Here is a 22788-nt window from a genome sequence, read left to right as displayed (position 1 = left end):
GTATAGTGGTTGTCTTTGTTTTTGAATTTAGTTGTATTCTGGAGAAGTATGTAGTAACTAGCTATATGATTCTATGTTCTGGGATGAATTACCTTTAGATAGTTAAAATTAATAAAAAAAGAAAAAGAGTTCAAACCATATTGAAACAAATGCTCTAAATAAAGAGAGAAAAAAAATTTAAAATTGATCTGTAGTTGAAGTCTGCAATTTAAAAATCATATATGACACTGTTAGAATTACCTGCATGTCTTCTATAAATTCTGATGATTGCAAATTATCAAAAGCTCTTGAAGTAATTGATATTTTTAAACTAAAATTATTTCAGTGCATAATAGTTTGGAGTTAGAAATGATACTTAAGTGTCATGAATGATGAAAATATGAAAACCTCTTAGTGGCAAGTGGAAATGGCAAAGTATTATCCCCGAGGATGTACACTTAACTTTGAGGGGTTCTGAAAATGTTGCAGTTAACTTATCTGAGTTAAATTTTAATTATTCATAGGTAATCTCCTTTGTGAATGCCTCTTAAACATTTAAAATTATAGAGTTGGTTTTAGATTCTCTAAGTTAGTATGGGCTGAAAGAAAGCAAACTGAAGTTTATATAATCCACAGCGATCCTAGTTTGACAGTAATCTGCTGCCACATGTTGATTACTATAGTATGTTGTCTCTGCTTCTGAACCAATCCTCTGACATGGAGCTACTTTAATGTTTATTCATCTCCACACTGAATCATATATGTATAATACATAAACACACAAGCATATTCAGAAAAGTTGAGAATATTGTTCATAGTCCAGCTTAAATCATACCTGACCCAACAGACTTTTCTGAACTTAATACCTAGAATTTCCATCTTGCACCATTAAAAATCCCGTAATTTCTTTATCTTTCTCATGGTCCTTGTCACCTTCTATGGTTGTATGATATGATTGTATGATAACCATTCAACAAACATCACGGTCTTTTTTGTGAACTTACTCTCTTACAAGTATGTCTCAGCTTCACTTTTCAACTCAGTGCTCCTTAAAGGTCAGCCTCCTACACTATAGCACTTAGGCTGGGGCTTTGTTCTTAGAGGGTGCTCAGTTAATATTTGCTGAAAGGATAAACTTGAGGAGACCCTCAAATAGAGGCACACACTTGACTCTCATGGTTTCAAAACTGAGAACCCCCTTAGATCATTTGGTATGAAGGTCACATTTTTCAAATGAGAACATAGGAGTGGTATACTAACCAGCTGTGAGAGCCCAGTGTTTGTTCTGCTACACCCTATCATAACTTGAACTACAGATTTTGGAATTGGAATTACAGCATCCCTTGAAAACATAAATGTTTCTTGAAGCTTAGGGGATACTAATGAGAGAATGAAACCGTTCTCTCCTTTTTGTCCTGTAGAAATACTAGATGGACTTTTGGGTGGGTATGTGCTCTGGTGAGTGCTGTGAATTGTGTTAAGACTGATGATTCACAGACCTGTACCCCGGGGCAAATAATACATTTTATGTTAATAAAAAAAAAAAAAAAGAAAGAAAGAAAATACTAGCGTGAACCAGGTAAAGTTATTGATACAGGATGGGAAGCTCCCCCCAATCCTTAGGCAGATCCCATTGCTGAGGCCCTGAGCAGGGTCCTGTATGGCTGCTGATAGCGCCTTCACTATTGAACTCAAGCTGTCAAGCAGTGGAACATTTCTGTTTGTCTAGTTTTCTTTTCTAATTTTTTAAAAAAGACCTTAATGACAGAATACTGCTAAACATTCAGTCTGCAGTCATTATATTCTTCTCAGACATTTAAAGGGGTCTCACAATGTGTATCAATACTTCTCCAATGTGGGTCATTGAGGGGTTGTAACAGAAGACACTGAAGTTCTATTAGAAGAACACTTGTGCGGTATGTGGTGGGAAGAATCTTCTTTCAGTATCTTCTGTGGTATATGTAGTCAGTCTTAACGCATTACTATCTTAGCAAAAATATTTTGTGTGTCCCTCAGGAAAATACTGTATACATTTGAATTCCCAAGGTCAGCCATACCGGTTTTTGAAAGAGACCTATGAGCCTTGAAATTTTTTTGTTTAGGAAAGGACATGAATAGTTTTGCAAATATTCCTGGGTACAGATGATTAGAAGCTGTGGCTTAATTTAAGTTGTCCTTTCTTTATATGGCTCAGTTAAAAGTCTTTTAACTCTGAATATTCTGTGACCAATTGAACAAGAATCATGCTTTCAATAGAATTTTGCTGATTATTACTTGAAAAACAAATCCAGGGGTGCCAGGGTGGCTCAGTGGGTTAAAGCCTCTGCCTTCGGCTCAGGTCATGATCCCAGGCTCCTGGGATGGAGCCCCGCATTGGGCTCTCTGCTCAGCAGGGAGCCTGCTTCTCCCTCTCTCTCTGCCTGCCTCTCTGCCTACTTGTAATCTGTGTCTTGTCAAATAAATAAAATCTTAAAAAAAAAAAAAAAAGAAAAGAAAAGCAAAGCCAGAGTAATTTTGGTCCCTTGAGTTAATTTTTCTTGTTCTTATTTATATTTTATTTTTTCCAGCTTTATTGAGATCTAAGTGATATATATCTATATAACATTATGTAAGTTTAGAGCATACAATGTAATTTGATATATGTATATATTGCAAAATGATTACCAAAATAGGCGAGTTAACACACCTATCATCTCAATATGATTGTGTGTGTGTGTGTATGTGTTATGGTGAGAACTTTAAAAATCTACTCTTTTAGCAGATTTCAGATATATAGTATAGTATCGTTAACTATAGTCACTATGTTGTACATCACATCTTCAGAACTTATTCATCTTAGGACTTGAAGTTTGTATCCAGTGACCACTTTTTTTTTTTTTAAAAGATTTTGTTTATTTGACAGAGAGATCACAAGTAGGCAGAGAGGCAGGTGGTGGGGGGAGCAGGCTCCCTGCTGAGCAGAGAGCCTGATGTGGGGCTTGATCCCAGGACCCTGAGATCATGACCTGAGCCCAAGGCAGAGGCTTTAACCCACTGAACCACCCAGGTGCCCCTCCAGTGACCACTTTTGCCCATTCCCACCACCCTTGACAACCACTAGTCTCTTCTGTTTCTATGAGTTTGTTTTTTTTTAGATTCCACATAAAAATGAGATCACGTAGTATTTATCTTTTTCTGACTGACTTATTTACTTATTACTTAGCATAATGCCCTCAAATTTCATCTATGTTGTCTTGCAAATGGCAGAATTAATTTCCTTTTTATAATGGCTAAATTTCTCTTCTGTTTTTAATATACCCTTTTATTGAGATAAAACATAGCCGAATAAAGGGGAAAATAATACAGCACAATAATTTATTGGATGTGAACACATCAACCATGGAACCACCACCTGCATCAGAAATAGAACCTACTATAATCCAGCAATTCTTTTTTTTTTTTTTTTAGATTTTATTTATTCATTTGACAGAGAGAAATCACAAGTAGGCAGAGGGGCAGGCAGAGAGAGAGAGAGAGAGAGAGGGAAGCAGGCTCCCTGCTGAGCAGAGAGCCCGATGTGGGACTCGATCCCAGGACCCCGAGATCATGACCTGAGCCGAAGACAGCGGCCTAACCCACTGAACCACCCAGGCGCCCTAATCCAGCAATTCTGATTGCACCCCTCTTTCCTCCCAAATTAAACCACTATCCTGATTTCTAGCACTATGGGATCATTTTTCTATTCCTAAGCCTTATATAAATGGGATGATATAGTATATGTTTATTTGTATTAAATTTCATAACTCCCAGTTATGCTGTGGAAGTCTGTCCATGTGTGTGGTAATAGTTCATATTTTTTGCTGTATGGCTTTCTATTTATGAATATAACCCATGCTAGTCTGGATAGACATTTGGGTTGTTCCCAGTTGTTGAATATTATGATTAACTGATTAGAACATTCTTGTACTTATCTTTATATATTTATTATTCTTATTGTTTTTATATATAGGATTGAAATTTGTATACATAGGAGTAAGATTTCTAAACCATAAGTTATACATATTTTCATTTTTAAAAAGTTGAGATATAATTGACACATAACATTATATTTGTTTCAGATACAACATAATGATTCTATATTCACATACACTGTAAAATGATTATCATGATAAATCTCATTAATACCTATCACTATGTATAAAGTTTTTTCCCTTGGTGATAAGGCCTTTTAAGCTTAATTCTTTTAGCAATTTTCAAATATACCTTCTATTATTACTAACTATAGTCACCATGCTGTGCATTATACCCTTGATAGATTTATTTTATAACTGGAAGTTTGTACCTTTTGACCTCTTCATCCACATTTTTCACTCCCCACGTTTGCCTCTGGCGGCAACCACCAATGTCTTCTCTGGACCTGTGAGACTTTTAAATTTATTTCTTATTTATTTTTTAATATTCTACATAGAAGGGGTCTGGGTGGCTCAGTGGGTTAAAGCTTCTGCCTTCGGCTTAGGTCATGATCCCAGGGTCCTGGGATCAGGGAGCCTGCTTCCTCTGCTCTCTCCGCCTGCTTCTCTGCCTGCTTCTCTACCTATTTGTGATCTCTGTCTGTCAAATAAATAAATAAAATCTTAAAAAAATATATTCTGCATAGAAGTGAGGTGTTACAGTATTTGTCTTTGTCTGACTTATTTTACTTAGCACAATGCCCTCATGGTCCACTCATGTTGTGACAAATGGCAGGATTTCCTTCTCTTTTTGTGGCGGAATAATATTTGAATACATATATATTAGAATATATATAGATACATAGCTATAGATATATACCTATTTATATAGAACATTAGGATATTAGGTATAGAATATTATTTATAGATTATTAGAATATATATATATATATATATATAATCTCTTATTTATGCATTCATTCACTGATGGACACCTAGGTTGTTTCCATATCTTAGCTATTGTAAATAATGCTGCAGTGAACATGGGGGGCATCTGTCTTTTTGAATTAGCATTTTTGTCTTCCTTGGGTCAATACCCAGAAATGGAATTGCTACATCATATGATGGACTCTATTTTTAATTTCTTGAGGATCCTCCATACTGTTTTCCACAGTGGCTGCACCAGTTTACATTCCCACCAACAGCACACAAGGGTTCCTCTTTTTCCACATCCTCCCAGCACTAGTTAATTTCTTGTCTGTCTTTTAAAAGCCGTTCTAACAGGTAATATCCCAGGGTAGCTTTTATTTGCATCTCCCTGATGATTCGTGGTGTTGGGCACGTTTTATGCACCTGTTGGCCATCTGTGTGTCTCTTTTGGAAAAATGTTTATCAAATCCTCTCCCTGTTGTTTAATTGGATTTTTTTTAAACTCTTGAGTTAAATGAGTTCTTTATATATGTTGGATACTACTCTTATCAGATATATGATTTGAAAATACTTTCTCTTGGAATATACTTTTATGATATGTTTAATTTCTGTGTGATCCATAATGATGCTCTTTTTACTTTCTGATATTAATAATTTGCATTTTCTGTCTTTTTTTCCCCATGTTCCATCTTGGTAAAGGTTTATCAGATTTATTAGTCTCAAAGAATGCATATTTGCCTTTGTTGGTTACTTAATTTAGTTTTTTAAAATGTTATTGATTATTATAATTATTTGTTACTTTCCCCCCATGCTTTGGGGGCTTAATTTGTTCTGTTTCAAAAATTCTTGAGTTAGATGACAACAACATTTATTTTTAGTCATTTGTCTTTACTACTATATGCATTTTAGTCTACAGTATTTTTTTTTTAAAACAGAGTCTTTTTTTTTTTTTTTAAAGATTTTATTTATCTATTTGTCAGAGAGAGAGGGAGAGAGAGCGAGCACAGGCAGACAGAGAGGCAGGCAGAGGCAGAGGGAGAAGCAGGCTCCCTGCTGAGCAAGGAGCCCGATGTGGGACTCGATCCCAGGACGCTGGGATCATGACCTGAGCCGAAGGCAGCTGCTTAACCAACTGAGCCACCCAGGCGTCCCAGTCTACAGTATTTTTTTTTAAGAGGAGCTTTAACTGTATCCAACAAGTTTTGATATGTTGTACTTTTGTTAGCTTTGAGATTCAAAGTATTTTTTTTAAATTTTGAAAATATGTTTACAGAAAAGTTGCATATATAGAAGGAATGTTTTTCCTTTGATCCATTTGAGAAAAAGTTGCCAACATGATGACCCATAGCACTTGAATACTTTATTACACAAAGGACATTCTACGTAGCCATAATATGATACTGAGGCTTAGGGAATTAACATTGACGTGTTTCTACCATCAAATCCTAAGACCCTATTCAGTTTTCACCAGTTGTTCCAATTACATGTTTTAAAGCAGATGGATTCCATTCAGAATTATGTATTTCTTTAGTTGCCATTTCTTGTGGTTTCTCTCTCTCTTTTTTTTTTTTTTAAAGATTTTATTTATTTATGTGACAGACAGAGATTACAAGCAGGCAGAGAGGCAGGCAGAGAGAGGGGAGGAAGCAGGCTCCCCGCTGAGCAGAGAGCCCGATGTGGGGCTCGATCCCAGGACTCTGAGATCATGACCTGAGCCGAAGGCAGCGGCTTAACCCACTGAGCCACCCAGGCATATAATGTATTATTAGCCCCAGGGGTACAGGTCTGAGAATTGCTAGGTTTACACACTTCACAGCACTCATCATAGCACATACCTTCCCCAAAGTCTATAACCCAACCACACTCTCCCTACCCCCCTTTCCCTGGCAACCTCAGTTTGTTTGTGAGATTAAGAGTCTCTTATGGTTTATCTCCTCTGTGGTCTCTTTTGATCTTGAATAGTTCCTCAGTCTTTTCTTAACTTTGATGACCTTGACACTTTTGAAAATGAAATGTCAGCTACACTATAGAATTTCTCTCATTTTGATTTTGTGTGATATTTTCCCTCATGTGCAGCTTTGGATGAAATATCACAGAGGTGATATTGTGTGTTCCTCTTATTGTATCCCATCTGGTGGCACAGGGTTTTGATTTGTTCCACTTTTGTTTAGATTGATTTTGATCACTTGATTAAAGTAATGTCTGCTAGTCTTCAACAAAAAGTTACACTCTCTTTTTTTTTTTGTAGTTACTATTTTGGGAAGGGACTCTGGGAATTATGTTGGGAAAGTGGTTTATGAGTGTGTGAGGAGATGGCTTTGAAGGTATATAAATATCTCTTTTCTCCCTAGACTTTTAATTTATTCCTTTATTTTGTAAGTGTGGACTCATAGTTTCTTCTTTTTCAGTGGATTTTTATGTTACCGTTGTTTATTTTGGGGCTCAGATTTTCACAAATTTGACAAATAGGAGCACCTTCAAGTTGGCTTCTGTGTCTTTTAAAAGTGCCCCTGTTAAAATACGAATAAAAACTACCACCTCACACTTGTTAGAATGGCTAAAATTAACAACTCAGGAAACAACAGGTGTTGGAGAGGATACAGAGAAAGGGGAACCCTTTCTGTACACTGTTAGTGGGAATGCAAACTGGTGCAGCCACTCTGGAAAACAGTATGGAGGTTCCTTGAGAAATTGAAAATAGAGTGACCCTATGACCCAGCAATTGCATTGGTATTTTTCCAAAGGATACAAACATAGTGATTCTAAGGGGCATATGCAGTCCAGTGTTTATAGCAGCAATGTTCACATGTTTGGTGTCATTGTTAATGAATGTTAATTTTGTATATAATATAAACACACAAAACAGTTTATTATTATTTTATATTACCAGTATTCTTTTTTCTCTTCCATATATTTACTCTATTAGTTGCTTTTCATTTCTTTGTGCATTTGTATGTTATATGCATTTTAATTCTGTATGAAGAATTCCCTTTAAAATTATGTTGTTTCAATTTTGCTGTTATGTTGTCAATAATTGTCTCAATTGTTTTTATAGGGAGATGCTCTCGTTTGGCATTCACTTATTTGTTTATTGGAAACAAATACAAAAATGAAAACCTTGGTGAATTTTTAGAAGGCAGACACCCATATAATTATTAACAAGGTCAAGAAGTAGAACTTTGCCAGCATCCCGGAATTTGTTTCCATGGACCTTCCCAATCAGAGAACTCTCTTTTCCAAGAGTAATGCTATGTGTGAGGGGTGGGTTTATGGTTTTATTACCCAAGTGTGCACTTTTTAACATTATAGTTTAGTCTTACACACTTCAAAAAAATGCTATATGTATTTTCTGTTTCTTTTAGTCTACAGCTTTCCCTTTATTCCTTTGTTTTTCTTACAACTTATCTTACATAACTGGACCATTTGACATATGTTCTACAGTCTACAGTTCTACAGTCGGGATCTTATTGACTATATGCTTAAGGTGCGGCTCATCATGTTTTTTTCTGTTCTTTGTATTTCTACAATTTGACAGATTGTATCAGAAGGTTGATAAGACATGGGTTCAATTCCTTTGGCAAATCTGTTGGTGATGGTGTGAATGTTCAGTAGGAGGCAAATGAAGTCTTGTTTTCCCTCTTTTTTGGTCTTAGCACTCATTGATGCTTAGTGCCTGGATCTTTGGGGTTTTTCCTACTTGTTGGTTGGAATAATATTGCATTCTGTCAACATTATCAGATCATATTGACATTGAATGCCTTATTTTCTCTCTCTTAGACCTAATTGAGTCTTAGTTCTGTAGGTAATGGTCACCACCACTCTGTATTTCAATATTTCTGTAGTAATTTTGATTATCTAAAGCTCAGTTGCTACTAGATTTTTTAGAAGAGCTCATGGGTAACAGTATTCATCTTTTTTTTTTTAATGTCAACAACAATTTGTGCCCTTTGAATGTGAAGAATATAAAATCTCTTGATTACATTTTATTTCCTTAGGTATATTAAATGTTGTTCATTTGTTTTGTTATAAGACATTTCTGTCAAAAACTCTGAAGAAAATCTAATTTTATCTTTCTTTAAGTCGTGAGCTAATGAATTGTAGTTTTTAATACTTGTCTGTCTTTGTTGTGATTTTCTTCTTTGTGGACTTCTTTTACTATATGATGGATCCGTTTTGCCCGTATTGAATATTTTGCTACTTTCTCTCCTTTTTTTTTTTAATTTCTTTTTGATTCTTAAATGCAAAAATATTTCTTTCCAATTTCTGTTAAGGCTTTATCTATTGTGATTATTCTTGTGTCCTTACTAGTTTATTCCATTTCTAAGATGCCATTTTATTTATTTTGCCTCTATTTCCTCTTTGATTTATAGCACCTCCTTTCTCTGTATTGCTAATTCTGATTTATGTCATTCTCTCATGTCTGCATGTGTTTTGGCTCTAACTGAAATAATACAGTTTTAGTTTGGTATTTGATTGTATCTTTTGGCATACTTTCATGTCCTGTAGAGATACTATTATGCTCTCTAATCTCTCTTTTTTAAATGGTAACTTTGTATGTAATTAGACCTTGGCACCTTTAGTTTTCCTGAAATTTTAATGAAATCCAGATTCAGATAATTTTTCTAACTTCACTGAACTACTACTTCTGTTCGATTGTGTAGTCTTCGAAAGTACGGCTCATTGTTGCCGGGATTTCCTGGCTTTGCTTCTCTCTCCATTTTTATGTGGGCTTCCTTTTTTTCTTTGTCACTGCTTGTTCCAGGCAAAAGTTTGGCTCACATTAAGTAGCTTCCCTTCTCTCTAGCATTGGGCCTTTCAGCTCTTGGGTACCTTTGCACCTCTACGATAATATCAAACAATCAAGTTTTGTTTTTTATCCACTACCTTTTCTGGTTCTCCACTAGAATGTTTGTCTGTTACAAGTAACTGCATTGGGGCTGGAGGCAGAAAGCCTCATGCCTGTTACTTATTGCTGAATATTGTATAAGAAAATTTAGCAATATACTTGAGGCATTGGATGATTTAATATTTCCCCAGAGTGGGTTTCCTTTTGCTTCTGGGGAAATAACTAGGCTAGGAAATAACTAGGCTAGGAAAAGTTTATCTTTAGTCAGTTAAAGATTTGACTCCCTCTGAGCTGAGCTTCATACTTCTTGAGGATTGTTCTTCTGATTCATCTGGAGTAGCCTCTTAGGGTCCCAACTCTACCGTATTTTTTTAGTCCCTCAGTTAAAAATCCTTTGATGATTTTTAAAAACTCTGTTGTCCCCCTCCCCCCCAGTTTGATGAGATCGTTGAAATCAGTTTGGTTTGCTTCTTTTTCAAACACAGGGCCCCTCTTTTGGCTTCTCTTTTCTCCAGGTTTTTGGTTTCACACGTATAACATTTTGTTAGCTCTCTGGTGCCTCCAAAAAGATTATTTTATATTTTGTCAGATTTTTCTAGCTGTTCTCAGGGGAAAAGTTTGTCTGAAACAACTTAATTTGTCATTGGCAGAAGCAAAAGTTTGTTCTGATCATTTTTGAATGAAACTAATTCCCAAACTTAGCTTTGCAGTTTTTTTGTTTCCCTGCCAAGTTTAAAGGAAAAAAAAAAAAAAAAAACCGTGAATGAAACTCACAAAAACAAACATTGAAAATTTAAGAATTTCAGTGCCAATACAATGCCTAAAGGTCTATTTATAGAATAATTTTAGGAAGGGGACAAAGTGTGTTGTGAAGTCTTAATGAAAGACAGTTAAAGAATGTCATAATTCCTTTTTTTTTTTTAAGATTTTATTTATTTATTTGACAGAGAGAGACACAGCAAGACAGGGAACACGAGTTGGGGGAGTGGGAGAAGGAGAAGCAGGCTTCCCTCTGAGCAGGGAGCCTGATGCTGGGCTCTATCCCAGAAGCCTGGGATATGACCTCAGCTAAAGGCAGATGCTTAACGACTGAGCCACTGAGGCACCCACAGATGCCCCTAGAATGTAATAATTCTTAAAAAAAAATCTAGGGGGGCACCTGGGTGGCTCAGCGGGTTAAGCCGCTGCCTTCGGCTCAGGTCATGAACTCGGAGTCCTGGGATCGAGCCCCGCATTGGGCTCTCTGCTCAGCAGGGAGCCTGCTTCCTCCTCTCTCTCTGCCTGCCTCTCTGCCTGCTTGTGATCTCTCAAATAAATAAATAAAATCTTATAAAAAAAAATCTAGGAATTATTCCTTTGGAGGATTTTAAAGATAATTGTCAAAAGTTAGTTTTGAGTATGTGAAATTAATAATTGCCCACTTTCTAGTGAATGTGCATCAACAATATTTATTATGCATCTGTGGATAGAACTGCTTTTAACTATTCAGAGACTTCAGGGTTGATGTGAATACATTTTTAAGTTTATTTTCAATTGAATTTAAATAATAACTAAGTAAAACAGTCTAATTTAAAATAATAGGGTAGAGGAAAATAATAATCTACTCAATTCATTTAAAAAATATTTTGTGTTACATAAATGAAAACCTAACTGATACATGATGAAAATTAACCCATATTCCCCAATAAGGACCTCCCTGATAAATTGAGTCCATTTTCTTTTTTTCTCTTCAGATGGTAAAACATGTCATTAATCACAGAATTAACAGCAAGCCATGACACGATTAACAGTTTTTTAAAACGTTTTTTAGAGTATGATATTATATTAAAATGTTTAATCACGGTTTTAAAGCACTATAATTTTAAAAACTGGTGGGATGTAGTCTTCTCTGTATTTTCTTTTTCTTTTTAAAATTTTTCAATTAGCAATAATCGCGCCTCGGATAAACCTCATTGGCAAAAGATTTTAAAAAATTTGTCAGAGAGAGAGAATGCGCAAGAGAGTGAGCACAAGCAGGGGGAGTGGCAGGCAGAGGGAGAAGCAGGCTTCCCACTGAGCAGGGAGCTGGATGTGGGACTCGATCCCAGGACTCTAGGATCATGACCGAGAGCCGAAGGCAGATGCTTAACCGACTGAGGCATCCCAGTCCTTTCTGCATTTTATGTGTGACCATTATAGGGTTGTGGTCAGGGTTTCCTTTTTTTTGTTGGTTAATAATTTAGGTTCATTCCTAAAAATAGAAGATCCTAAAAAGTGAATAAAAACCGCTTATGTGAAATAACATGCTTTGTCTTTCTGTGTGTGAATTTATATCCCCATTTACATCTAGAGCAACATCTCAGTCATCTGTAACAGTGGAGGACCTAGATAAAGCCTTCAGATTTTCCAGTGTCTTTATATAATTAAGGGAATTTCAGATCTTTGCTACATTAAAAAAAAGAAGGAAGGAAAGAAAGAAAAGCCTTAGATAATGAGTTACATGACAAACTGTATCTCCCTCAGACAAGGAGGTCCATGGATTTTCTGGTAATCCAAGTGTTTCACTTTTAAGAGGAAATATGTTCAAATGGTGTAGTGTTGATGTGGGTGGCTGTGTGCTTGCAGTTTGCATCCTTTATGCAAATTGGATATGTATAGTCCTAAACTGAGCATTTTTATTGAATTTATCTTAATATTCTTTTTGTAATACTCAGTTTATCTGGCCTTCCTGTCTACTTTCTGAGACCATGCTCATCACCAGTAAGATTTAATTCTTTTATGATAACCAAATTACAAATGTGCACTCGTGCAGATGACATTTTTCTTCATCATTTTCACTTCCGCTGACACATGAATATGACCTGGGTGGTTGTTCTGGGCCTTCACAATATATCAGACCTTTCTGAACATTTTTATCAAAACAGAGTTCATCTGCTTGATGCCATAAATAGATGCATGTTCTTCTAGGAATGTTCCTCTGAAGCAGTCTAACAATTAAGTTGATTTAGAAATCAGGAATATTTCCATTCTATCATTTTCTGCAGGATTTGTTCCTAAATTGGAAAAGTAGGTATTTATCCGATTAGCTCAAGCATAAAACAAAGGAAAACTTTCAAAGACTTGATTGCGAATTCTTTCTTTCTTTCTTTCTTTTTTTTTTTGCTTAAAGTTTTATAAGAAATAGTGTTTTATGTTCCAATAAAATTAACAGTTTACATACTTCTTTCAAATGACTGAAAATTTTCACACTTGTTGAGTAAAAGCATTTTTCTCACATTTTTCTCATTGTGGGATGATGAAGCATAATACTGTATAATTATGTAAAAGGGCTTGACTGTCCACATATTTAAATATGTTCATTGTGCCAGAGATTATGGTAATCAGCTCTGTAGGTACTTCTGACAATCCAGGATAGTTGATACTCAGAAGAAGACTTTGTAGGATATAAGTTGCAGTTTTTTCAAATGTAGCTGTTTCTGGTTGTATACCATCGATAAAGGTTATTAATAATAGTCTTTCCTTCAAATTTTAGTTCCCTCTGATCTACGTAGAATTAATATGCAGCTGTACATTTTCTAAGGAATTAGAAATTTCTGATTTGGTAGTATGAGGCATTAGCTGAGACAAATTTCATTTCAAGTCAAAAAGATTAATCACTTGGTTGATAGCTAATATAATCCAGCCTCTGGGAAAGAACTAACGCATTTCCCGTGAGCTAAACTACTAGTCATAATGTATCTGTGCTTTCTTATTACTGCCAGTTTTCACTTTTCATAGTAAAAAGAATTAAAAAAACAATAACACCAATTAAAAGTTTTATATTTTTAATTTTTTTAAAGATTTTATTTATTTAAGAGAGAAAGAGAGAGACAGAGTGCACAGGCAGGAGGGAGATCGAGAGGGAGAGAGAATCTCGAGCAGACTCTGCAGTGGGCACCGAGAGCCTCATCCCATGATCCTGCGATCATGACCCCAACCAAAACCAAGAGTGAGACGCTCAACCAGCTGAGCTACCCAGGCACTCCTGTTTCTGATTTTGAAAGTAGAAAATACTCATTGCAAGAAATTAAGAAAGCCCAGAAATAAATAATGAAAAAAATTAGAAGATAATTTCTATATTCTGGTATACCTTCCTCTATTTTTATCTCTCTATATAAACATATATTTTCATCAAAATTGGTGTTATACTATACAGGATCTTTGATTCTTTTCTCTTTGAACAATATAGATCTCCTTTAGCTAATCATTTGTTCATTTTTGTACCGGTGTAAATCAAAGTTGTGTATGTCTTGTGCCTTCTTGGAACATACTGTCTAGTAAGGGGAATATAAAACAAATAAATAAAAGTATAATTACAAAATATAAGTTTTACAAAGGAAAGAAACAGGTGCTATGAAGGAGAATAATTTTAGGGGTAGGGAGCCAACATTATTAGCATGTGTATTTAGAGCCGGAAGACTGACATTTAAATAGAGGTTTAAAAGATGAGAAAAAGTCAGCCATCGAAGAGTGGAGTTATTCACATAGGTGCAAAGGCCATGGGATAAAAAGGATTTGGTGAATAAAGGGCTCTAAAAGAAGACCAGCTGGCCAGGGAGAAGAGAAAGAGGAGATACTAACCCATGATGAAACCAAGAGGTAGAAATGAGCCAGTCCTGCAGACAAAAGAAAAGAGGTTTTGTTTGAAGTATTATGTGAAGCCATTAGAGACTGTTGGGGAGCTGAAATTGCATGGCTGTGTTTAAACTTTTTCAAAAGATTATTTTGAAAGTTATATGGGGGAAGAATTGGAGGGAGAGCAAGAGTACACAAAGGTGTGAGATAGGGGGGCCCTGAGGTGGTCCATGAGAAAGCTGAAAAGCTTGACGTAAGCTGTGGACAAGAGATCCCGAGAGAAGGAGACAGCTGGGAGATGTGTGTGAGGTTGGAATTGCCAGTTTACGAGGTGGTGATGAAGAGGAGTTGGTGGGTTAAAAGGAAGGAGTTCGGAAGTTTGACTCCCGTTTATGGCAACCGAGAAGATGATGGTGTCATTTACTGCCAAGGGGTAGATTTGGTAAGGACAGGGTTGGAGTACTGGTTGTGGTATAAAATCAGTATTCAAAGTTCGATAGTAATTCTGCGGGATGTGTTAGACAACCACATGTGCAGACGAGAAGGCAGTTGTGTGCATGAGCGAACTCAGAGGTGAGTGTGGGCTGATGCTTGCTTTTGGACGTTACCACCATGTAGGTGGGATTTAAAGCCAAAGGAACAGATAAAATAACAGAAGAGTGAAGATAGGCAGATGAAGGGGGCCTAGAACTGGCTTCTGTGAATGAGAGATTGCATGCCTGAGAGTCTAGGAGGGGAAGAGAAACAGGAGTGTGGTGTCAAAAGCAAGAAAAGACTGCTTCAGGAAGGAAAGCGGAGACAGCCACGTCCCATGCTGCCGAGGAGTGACTGCCGGATTGTGCGATGTGGAGGTTACTGGCGAGATAATGGAAAGCAGTTTCAGGGCTGTGTGTGGGAAGGCCTACTGTAATAAGTGTTTGTAATGTAGAGATGATTGTTATGCCCCAATAATGGGTCCGTGATTAAAGGAGCGAGGCTGATACAAAGCGAAGGTCAAGCAAAGCTATATTTCGCGCCAAGCATCAAGAATCTAACCAAACGTTTGGGGCCGCACCTCTTACAAGAGAGGGCGACCCTTCTCTGTTTCACAGTCTAACTTTTAAGGGCAAAGGCCATGCGGTCGGGCCTGGCCACGCACAGGTCCCAATGAGATTGTAACACACACAGGAAACTCCACAGTGATGCTAGGTGACCAGTTGAGTTACAATTTACCCTAGTAGACATTTGAACCAGCCTATCACACCTTGATTGGGATTGGTGCCCGAAAGGGCTCCCAAAGGGCGGGGCCCATACTCCTTGGTAACCAGGGAGACAGTATGCATCTCTCTGCCTGGCCTGACCCACCTTTGTATCTGGGCTTTGTTACCTGTAAATCCCCTGGGGGAAGGGGAGCAGGGACAGTTTCTAAATAGGTCCTTACAATGATGAGCTAAAATTTTAATGGCTGCCTATTAATCTGATAGCAGAGTATATGCAGCTACCCATATTGTTGACAAGCCCGCTGTCCCCAGCAAACAGGCTTGTGAGTGTGTTCATGGCTCATGGGCCCTGGAAAATTGTTGACTTGTAGCTCAGTGGGGCCCACACTGGGAAATTTCACTCTGTCTTCTCTCCTCTGAGTGTGAGTTTGGGTTCAAATCTATAAGAGGGATTTGGGTGCTGGGGAATGTGGATCCTGGCTGAATTTCTGTTTCAGAGTGTTGAGTGTTTGCTGGTTTGGTGCTCCCAGCTGTGGCCAGGGGAGCTTCCAGGCAGTGGAAAGGTCCAGACTTAAACTTATTGACCTCTGCACTGCTCTTTTGGGGTGTATGGGTATGGCCAGCACATGGTTCTTTGGTACAGTCTCACTTTTTAAAAATTAGGAATCTTGGATAGGCTCATTATTGGATCTTCTCAGGGCCTCACATGTTCTATTCTGAAATAAAGGAGAGTCCTAGAAAGATTTTATAGCCAAAGGTTGTGAATCCTCTGCCTCAATTTTCTCATCTTTATTTATTGATTTATTTTTAAAGATTTCTCATCCTTAAATTGGGACTAATAACACCTACCTTTCATGGTTAAGCTAAAGATTTAAAGTAATGTGTGAGAAGTACTTGAAACCAAGTAAGTACTCAATAAATGGCTATAATAATTACTATTATTCAAAGGAAGTGTTTAATATTTTGGAAATGCTGAATGAATGACCTCAGTTGTGGTTTGTCTATATGATACTGGTTCATGATATAGACATTGTCAGATATGTAAGCCTCTATAAACTGTTTTGTGTGTGTGTGTGTGTGTGTGTGTGTGTGTGTGTATAATTAGTTAGCAATAGTCATGGTAATTCCTTTGTCATCAGTATTTTCTACCATAGTTTTATTATCAAAATTTATGTAAGCATGACCTTCACTTTTTAGTGGATTAGCACAGTTCTCTTATTCCTATTAAAAAATAGTATTTCTGTGAACTTTAATAAAAGTTTGTTCTCTGATAAGATGGCATGCATAAATCTGTTCATAACTAAAGGTTAAAATTCCCTTATTAGAATTCCATGGGAGTAGAAGGAGGAGAATATAAGCTGAATAAAAAAAAAAAGAGAGAGAGAGTTGTAAAATTTATATTTTTGGTCTGACTTTGGAAGCAGAGCCTGGTGACCTTCTTTCACATTGAACGACTAGAAAGTTTTGTTTTTGTTTTCTACTTCCCCTAAGAAGAGAAATTTACTTTTTTTTTTTTTTTAAAGATTTTATTTATTTATTTGACAGAGAGAAATCACAAGTAGGCAGAGAGGCAGGCAGAGAGAGAGAGGGAAGCAGGCTCCCTGCTGAGCAGAGAGCCCGATGCGGGACTCAATCCCAGGACTCTGAGATCATGACCTGAGCCGAAGGCAGTGGCTTAACCTACTGAGCCACCCAGGCGCCCAAGAAATTTACTTTTTTAAAGCAAAAGTGCACCTTACTAGCTTAAAACCAGTAAGTATTAAAGATCTCATTTTAGGCTGTCTATACCATAAGAATTAAAGCAAAGCAAAACAAAAGAAAACCCAAATTATTGAAGTATGTAATAGAATATAAGAAATTTCTCCCCAAAACACAGCTAATAAACTGTTTCATGCAGAGGACTTCCTGATTATGAATACTAGGACCCCTCCAGTTGTTAAGAATATATGTTGCTTAGCCTAGTTCTACACTAGGTTAAGAAAAATATTTGTGATGCACTAAAATTGAAGGGAGAAATAACTTCTTTGACTAGCATGGATTTGGCTTTGAAGTGGGGATAAGAGGGGAGAAAGTGTTACAGCTTGTTATATGAATTTTCAGAAGCTGCTGTTCTAATAATTTGAACGAACTCAGTGCTCATTTTCAAATTTCCCTGGGTGAATAAGAATGAATAGTTTTTGTCTCAAAAAACTTCCCTGCATGGCTTTACTTTTCTAGTCATTAGGATATTTATTGTTTATGTTTTCAAGGAACTATATTAATACTAGGCGCTATGCTGTAATCAGTAACCATGCAAGGCATGATTTTAACCTCTCTCTCTCTTTCTCTACAGTTTGGAAGGACTGAAGTGATTGATAATACTTTAAATCCTGATTTTGTACGAAAATTTATCCTGGACTACTTTTTTGAAGAAAGGGAGAACCTTCGTTTTGACTTGTAAGTTCTGGTATAACTCGCATTGTTAAAAAATAGATTTTTTTTTTGAAGATCTTATTTATTTATTTGACAGACAGAGGTCACAAGCGGGCAGAGAGGGAGGCAGAGAGAGAGGGGGGAAGCAGACTCCCTGCTGATCAGAGGTCCCGACGTGGGGCTCGATCCCAGGACCCTGAGATCATGACCCGAGCTGAAGGCAGAGGCTTTAGCCCACTGAGCCACCCAGGTGTACCCAAAAATAGATTTTTAAAGGCAAATTTTGTGACATACAAAATTTGGGTATGGTTGCACAAATACTAGGTTATATTGGCAGGAAAGTAGATTAATTCTACTTAGAGTATGGCCAGAACACTATTCCTAGCGTTACTTTGCATTTTATAGGTTTTTGGCTATATATTTATTGAAAAAATTAGTGAGCATTTTAACTAGGCTGAAATGCTGCATGATATATATGGACGTCCTTTCAAACCATCTTTGGCCTCGGTGATTTCTTTACAAGTTCCACATATACTCCAAGGTGATCTTACTTACTCCTCATGTCCCCCAGATCTGAAGTTTCTCTCAGCTGCGTCTTTGTATAGAATATGGATCTCTGTCTAAACTTTGCTTCCTTTTATCTCTTCGTGGCCTGCTATTATCAAGACCCAGGATACTGGAGCCAGAATTTTTGATTCTTTTAACATTCTTGTTACTTTGATGTAGAATTAGCCATATCAAAATATCATTAAATTCAGCTTCTTGTCTGCAGAGAATCTAGAGTCAGTTTGTTTGTAAGATAGTATTTGTTACTCAGTTTTTGTTTCACAGATGTAAAGGTGATTATTGAAATATCTGGATATTGTTCAAAGGAAGTCTATTGAGAGGGAAAACTGTAACATATAGTATGTACTTAATAAATTAAAATAGTTTATGAACATTATAAGTCTTTAAAAATAGAAATGCCTTTAAATAGCTGGAAACAATAAAATGTATCAGGCTGTCATAATTTATAAATTTTTTAAAATAAAAGCTATCAATATCATATTTGAAAAAGTCCTAGATTACTTTCTAATGTAAAAAGAAAGTTACCTACCATGACCAGCCTTTCTCATTTTCCTCTAAAATGTGTGCAGTAAAATAACCTTCTGTTTAAAAAAGGAGAATATTCTACCAGGCCCTTTCCTTCAAGAGTTATAGTAGTTCTAAATATTCATTATATTTATCAAGCAAAATTTATTATGCCTGTTTGCTTTTTTATGTCCTTGAAATCCCATGTTGAATACTAAAAATGATATGTCTGAGAAAAAATCCTGAAGTGTAATATAATGATTTCTTGACCATATTTATCATGGAGATTGCTCATACTGTTGTTACTTAAAAGCCACATATAAATCATGACGAATGTGGTTCTCCCATTGTTCAGGCCTTCATAGCTGCTGTTCTTAAGAATTCTCTCTCACACAGAATGGTACCTGCTTAATTTTTTCCCTCTGCTTTTAGATTTAACTTTATCCTAAAATCAGCCATTTGTATTGTTTGTTCATCTGTATTGTTTTCTCTCATTTGAAAGTAGTAAATATTTATAATAAAGTTATGTAGGCATTTAAAAGTGAAATTTTCCAGTTAGTTCAATGCCCTCCCCACCCTGCCAAAACCCGTCAACCCACCAATAACTAAAAATGTAAATAACTTGACGTACATACCTGCAGATCTTTTTTTTTTTAAAGATACATAAACATATGGGAGTCTCAATATTTTGAAAACCACAAATATTTTCCTATTACTTGAATTTTTCAGATATCTTTTTGGGCCACTGTATTATATATATGTTTTTCATTTATTTTAATGTTGCATAATTTTCATTGCTTGAGAAAACACTATTCATGTAGCCAAACATCTACTGATGGACATTTTGGGTTGTTTCATTTCTACTATTACATGTAATCCTACAGCAAGTATCCCAGTATGTAAATTTTTTACAGTCTTTTTTAAATTTTCAGAGTATAAATTATTCAGAGTCAAATATTAGAATGAACAGATGTGGACAAGAGTACTCATTCCTCATTCTAATCCTTGAGACCAACTTAGATATCCCATAGCTTTTTAAGTATTAATTTCTGTTACTTAACATACAGTGTTCTATTAGTCTCAGGTATACAATCTAGTAATTCAACACGTCCATACATTACCCTGTGCTCATCACAACCAATACACTCCTTACTCCCCATTATCTGTTAATCCCATCCTCCCACTTCTGGGAGGTAACCTCTCCTCTGGTAACCATCAGTGTGTTCTCTATAATTAAGAGTCTGTTTTTTGATTTGTCTCTCTCTCTCTCTCTCTCTCATTTTTTTCCCTTAGCTCATTTGTATTGTTTCTTAAATTCTGCATATAAGTGAAATCACATGGTATTTGTCTTTCTCTGACTTGGCTTATTTCACTTGGCATTATGCTCTCTAGCACCAGCCATGTCGTTGCAAATGGCAAGATTTCATTCTTTATCATGGCTGAATAATATAATGTTGTGTTTGTGTGTGTGCACGCGTGCATAAAGATATATATATATATGCATGTTATATATTTCATATATATATATGCATGTTATATATTTCATATATATATATATGGATAAAGAAGTGATATAAAGAAGTGGTATATATATACCACTTCTTGATCCATCCATCAGTTGATGGACACTTGGGCTGCTTCCATAATTTAGCTATTGTAAGTAATGCTGCTAATAAACACAGGGTGCATGTATCTCTTTGAATCCATATTCTTGTGTTCTTGGGTAAATACCCAGAAGTGGGATTGCTGGATCATAAGGTAGTTCTATTTTTAACTTTTTAGGAACCTCCATACTGTTTTCTCCAGTGACTGTACCAGTTAGCATTCCTACCAACAGTGCATGAGGGTTCCTTTTCTTCACAGCCCGTTACTTGTATTGTTGATTTTAGCCATGCTGACAAGAGTGATGGTACCTCATTGTAGTTTTTTTTTTTTTATTTTAAATATTTTACTTATTTATTTGACAGAGATCACAAGGAGGCAGAGAGGAAGGCAGAGAGAGAGGAGGAAGCAGGCTCCCCTCTGAGCAGATGGCTTCATGCGGGGCTCGATCCCAGGACACTGGGATCATGACCTGAGCTGAAGGCAGAGGCTTTAACCACTGAGCCACCCAGGCACCCCCTCATTGTAGTTTTGATATGCATTTTCCTGATGATAAGTGATTATGAACAACATCTTTTCATGTGTTTGTTGGCCATCAGGATGTCTTTTTGGAGAAATATCTCTTCACATCTTCTGCCCACTTTTAATTGGATTATTTTGGGGGGGGTGTTGAGTTTTATAAGTTCTTTACTTATTTTGCATATTAACCCTTTATCAGATACTTCATTTGAAAATACTTCTCTTATTTAATAGGTTACCTTTTAGTTTTGTTGATTGTTTCCTTTGCTGTCCAGAAGCTTTTTATTTTGATGTAGTCCCAATAGTTTATTTTTGTTTTTATTTCCCTTGCCTCAGGAGACATATCTAGAAAGAAGTTGCTATGTCAGAGTCCGATGTTAAAGAAATTACTGCCTGTGTTCTCTTCTAGGTCTTTATGGTTTCAGGTCTCACATTAGGTCTTTAATTCATTTTGAATTTATTTTTGTATATGGTGTAAGAAAGCAGTCCATTTTCATTATTTTGGATGTGGCTGTCCAGTTTTCCCAACACCATTTGTTGAAGAAACTTCTTTTTTCCAGTGGATATTCTTTCCTGTTTTGTCAAAGATCAATTGACCATAAAATTATGGGTTTGTTTCTGGGTTTTCTGTTCTGTTAACATCGATTTATGTGTCTGTTTTTGTGCCAGTTCCATACTGTTTAGATTACTATGTCTTTGTAATATAGCTTGAAGTACAGAATTATGATGCCTCCAGTTTTACTTTTCCTTTTGAAGATTGCTTTGTCTGTGTGCGGTCTTTGTGGTTCCATAAATATTTTAGGATTCTTTGTTCTAGTTTGTTAAAAGTGCTGTATTCTGATAAGGATTGCATTAAATATGTAGACTGCTTTGGGTAGTAGAGACATTTTAGTTATATTTGTTTTTCCAGTCCATGAGTATGGAATATCTTTGCATTTCTTTGTGTCATCTTCAATTTCTTCCATCAATATTTTATAGTTTTCAAAGTACAGGTCTTCTGCCTTTTTGGTTAGGTTTATTTGTAGGCATTTATTATTTTGGGTGCAGTTATAAATGAGATTGTTTTCTTAATTTCTTTTTTGGCTGTTTCATTATTGTTGTATAAAAATGCAAGATTTCTGCACATTGATTTTGTATCCTGCGACTTTACTGAATTCGTTGATCAATTCTAGCAGTTCTTTGGTGGAGCCTTTTGGGTTTTCTGCATTTAGAATATCATGTCATCTGCAAATAGTGTTAAGTTTTACTTCTTCTTTACCAATTTGATTGCCCTTTATATCTTCTTTTTCTCTGACTGTTGTGGCTAGGCCTTCCAGTACTGTGTTGAATAAAAGTGGTGAGAGTGGACATCCTTGTCTTGTTCCTGACCTTAGGGGAAAAGCTCTCAGTTTTTCTCCATTAAGGATGATAGCTGTTTTTTCATGTATAGCCTCTATTATGTTGAGGTATATTCCCTCTAACCCTACTTTGTTGAGGGCTTTTTAAAATCATGAATGGATATTGTACTTTGTCAAATGTTTTTTGTCATCTGTTGAAACGATCATGTACTTCTTATCCTTTTCTCTTATTGATGTGATATATCACATTGATAAATTTGCAAATATTGAACCACTCTTGAAACCCAGGAATAAATTCCACTTGATCGTGGTGAATGATTTTTTTAATGTATTGTTGAATTAAGTTTGCTAGTATTTTGTTGAGAATTTTT

General features: G+C 36.2%; 1 protein-coding gene across 1 annotated transcript in view; it reads left to right on the top strand.

Annotated features, from left to right (window-relative positions):
• CPNE8 (copine 8) overlaps positions 1-22788 on the top strand; it is a 219592-nt gene that overhangs the window by 31729 nt on the left and 165075 nt on the right. Inside the window, exon 4 of the mRNA XM_044227148.1 lies at positions 17809-17912. Within this exon, the coding sequence (XP_044083083.1) occupies positions 17809-17912 (104 nt within the window). The remainder of the gene's footprint in view (positions 1-17808; positions 17913-22788) is intronic.

The sequence above is a fragment of the Neovison vison genome, chromosome 12, assembly GCF_020171115.1.
Source record: "Neovison vison isolate M4711 chromosome 12, ASM_NN_V1, whole genome shotgun sequence".
NCBI lineage: Eukaryota > Metazoa > Chordata > Mammalia > Carnivora > Mustelidae > Neogale > Neogale vison.
Note: the sequence above shows the minus strand (reverse complement) of the source record. Positions and strands in the feature narration are given on the sequence as shown.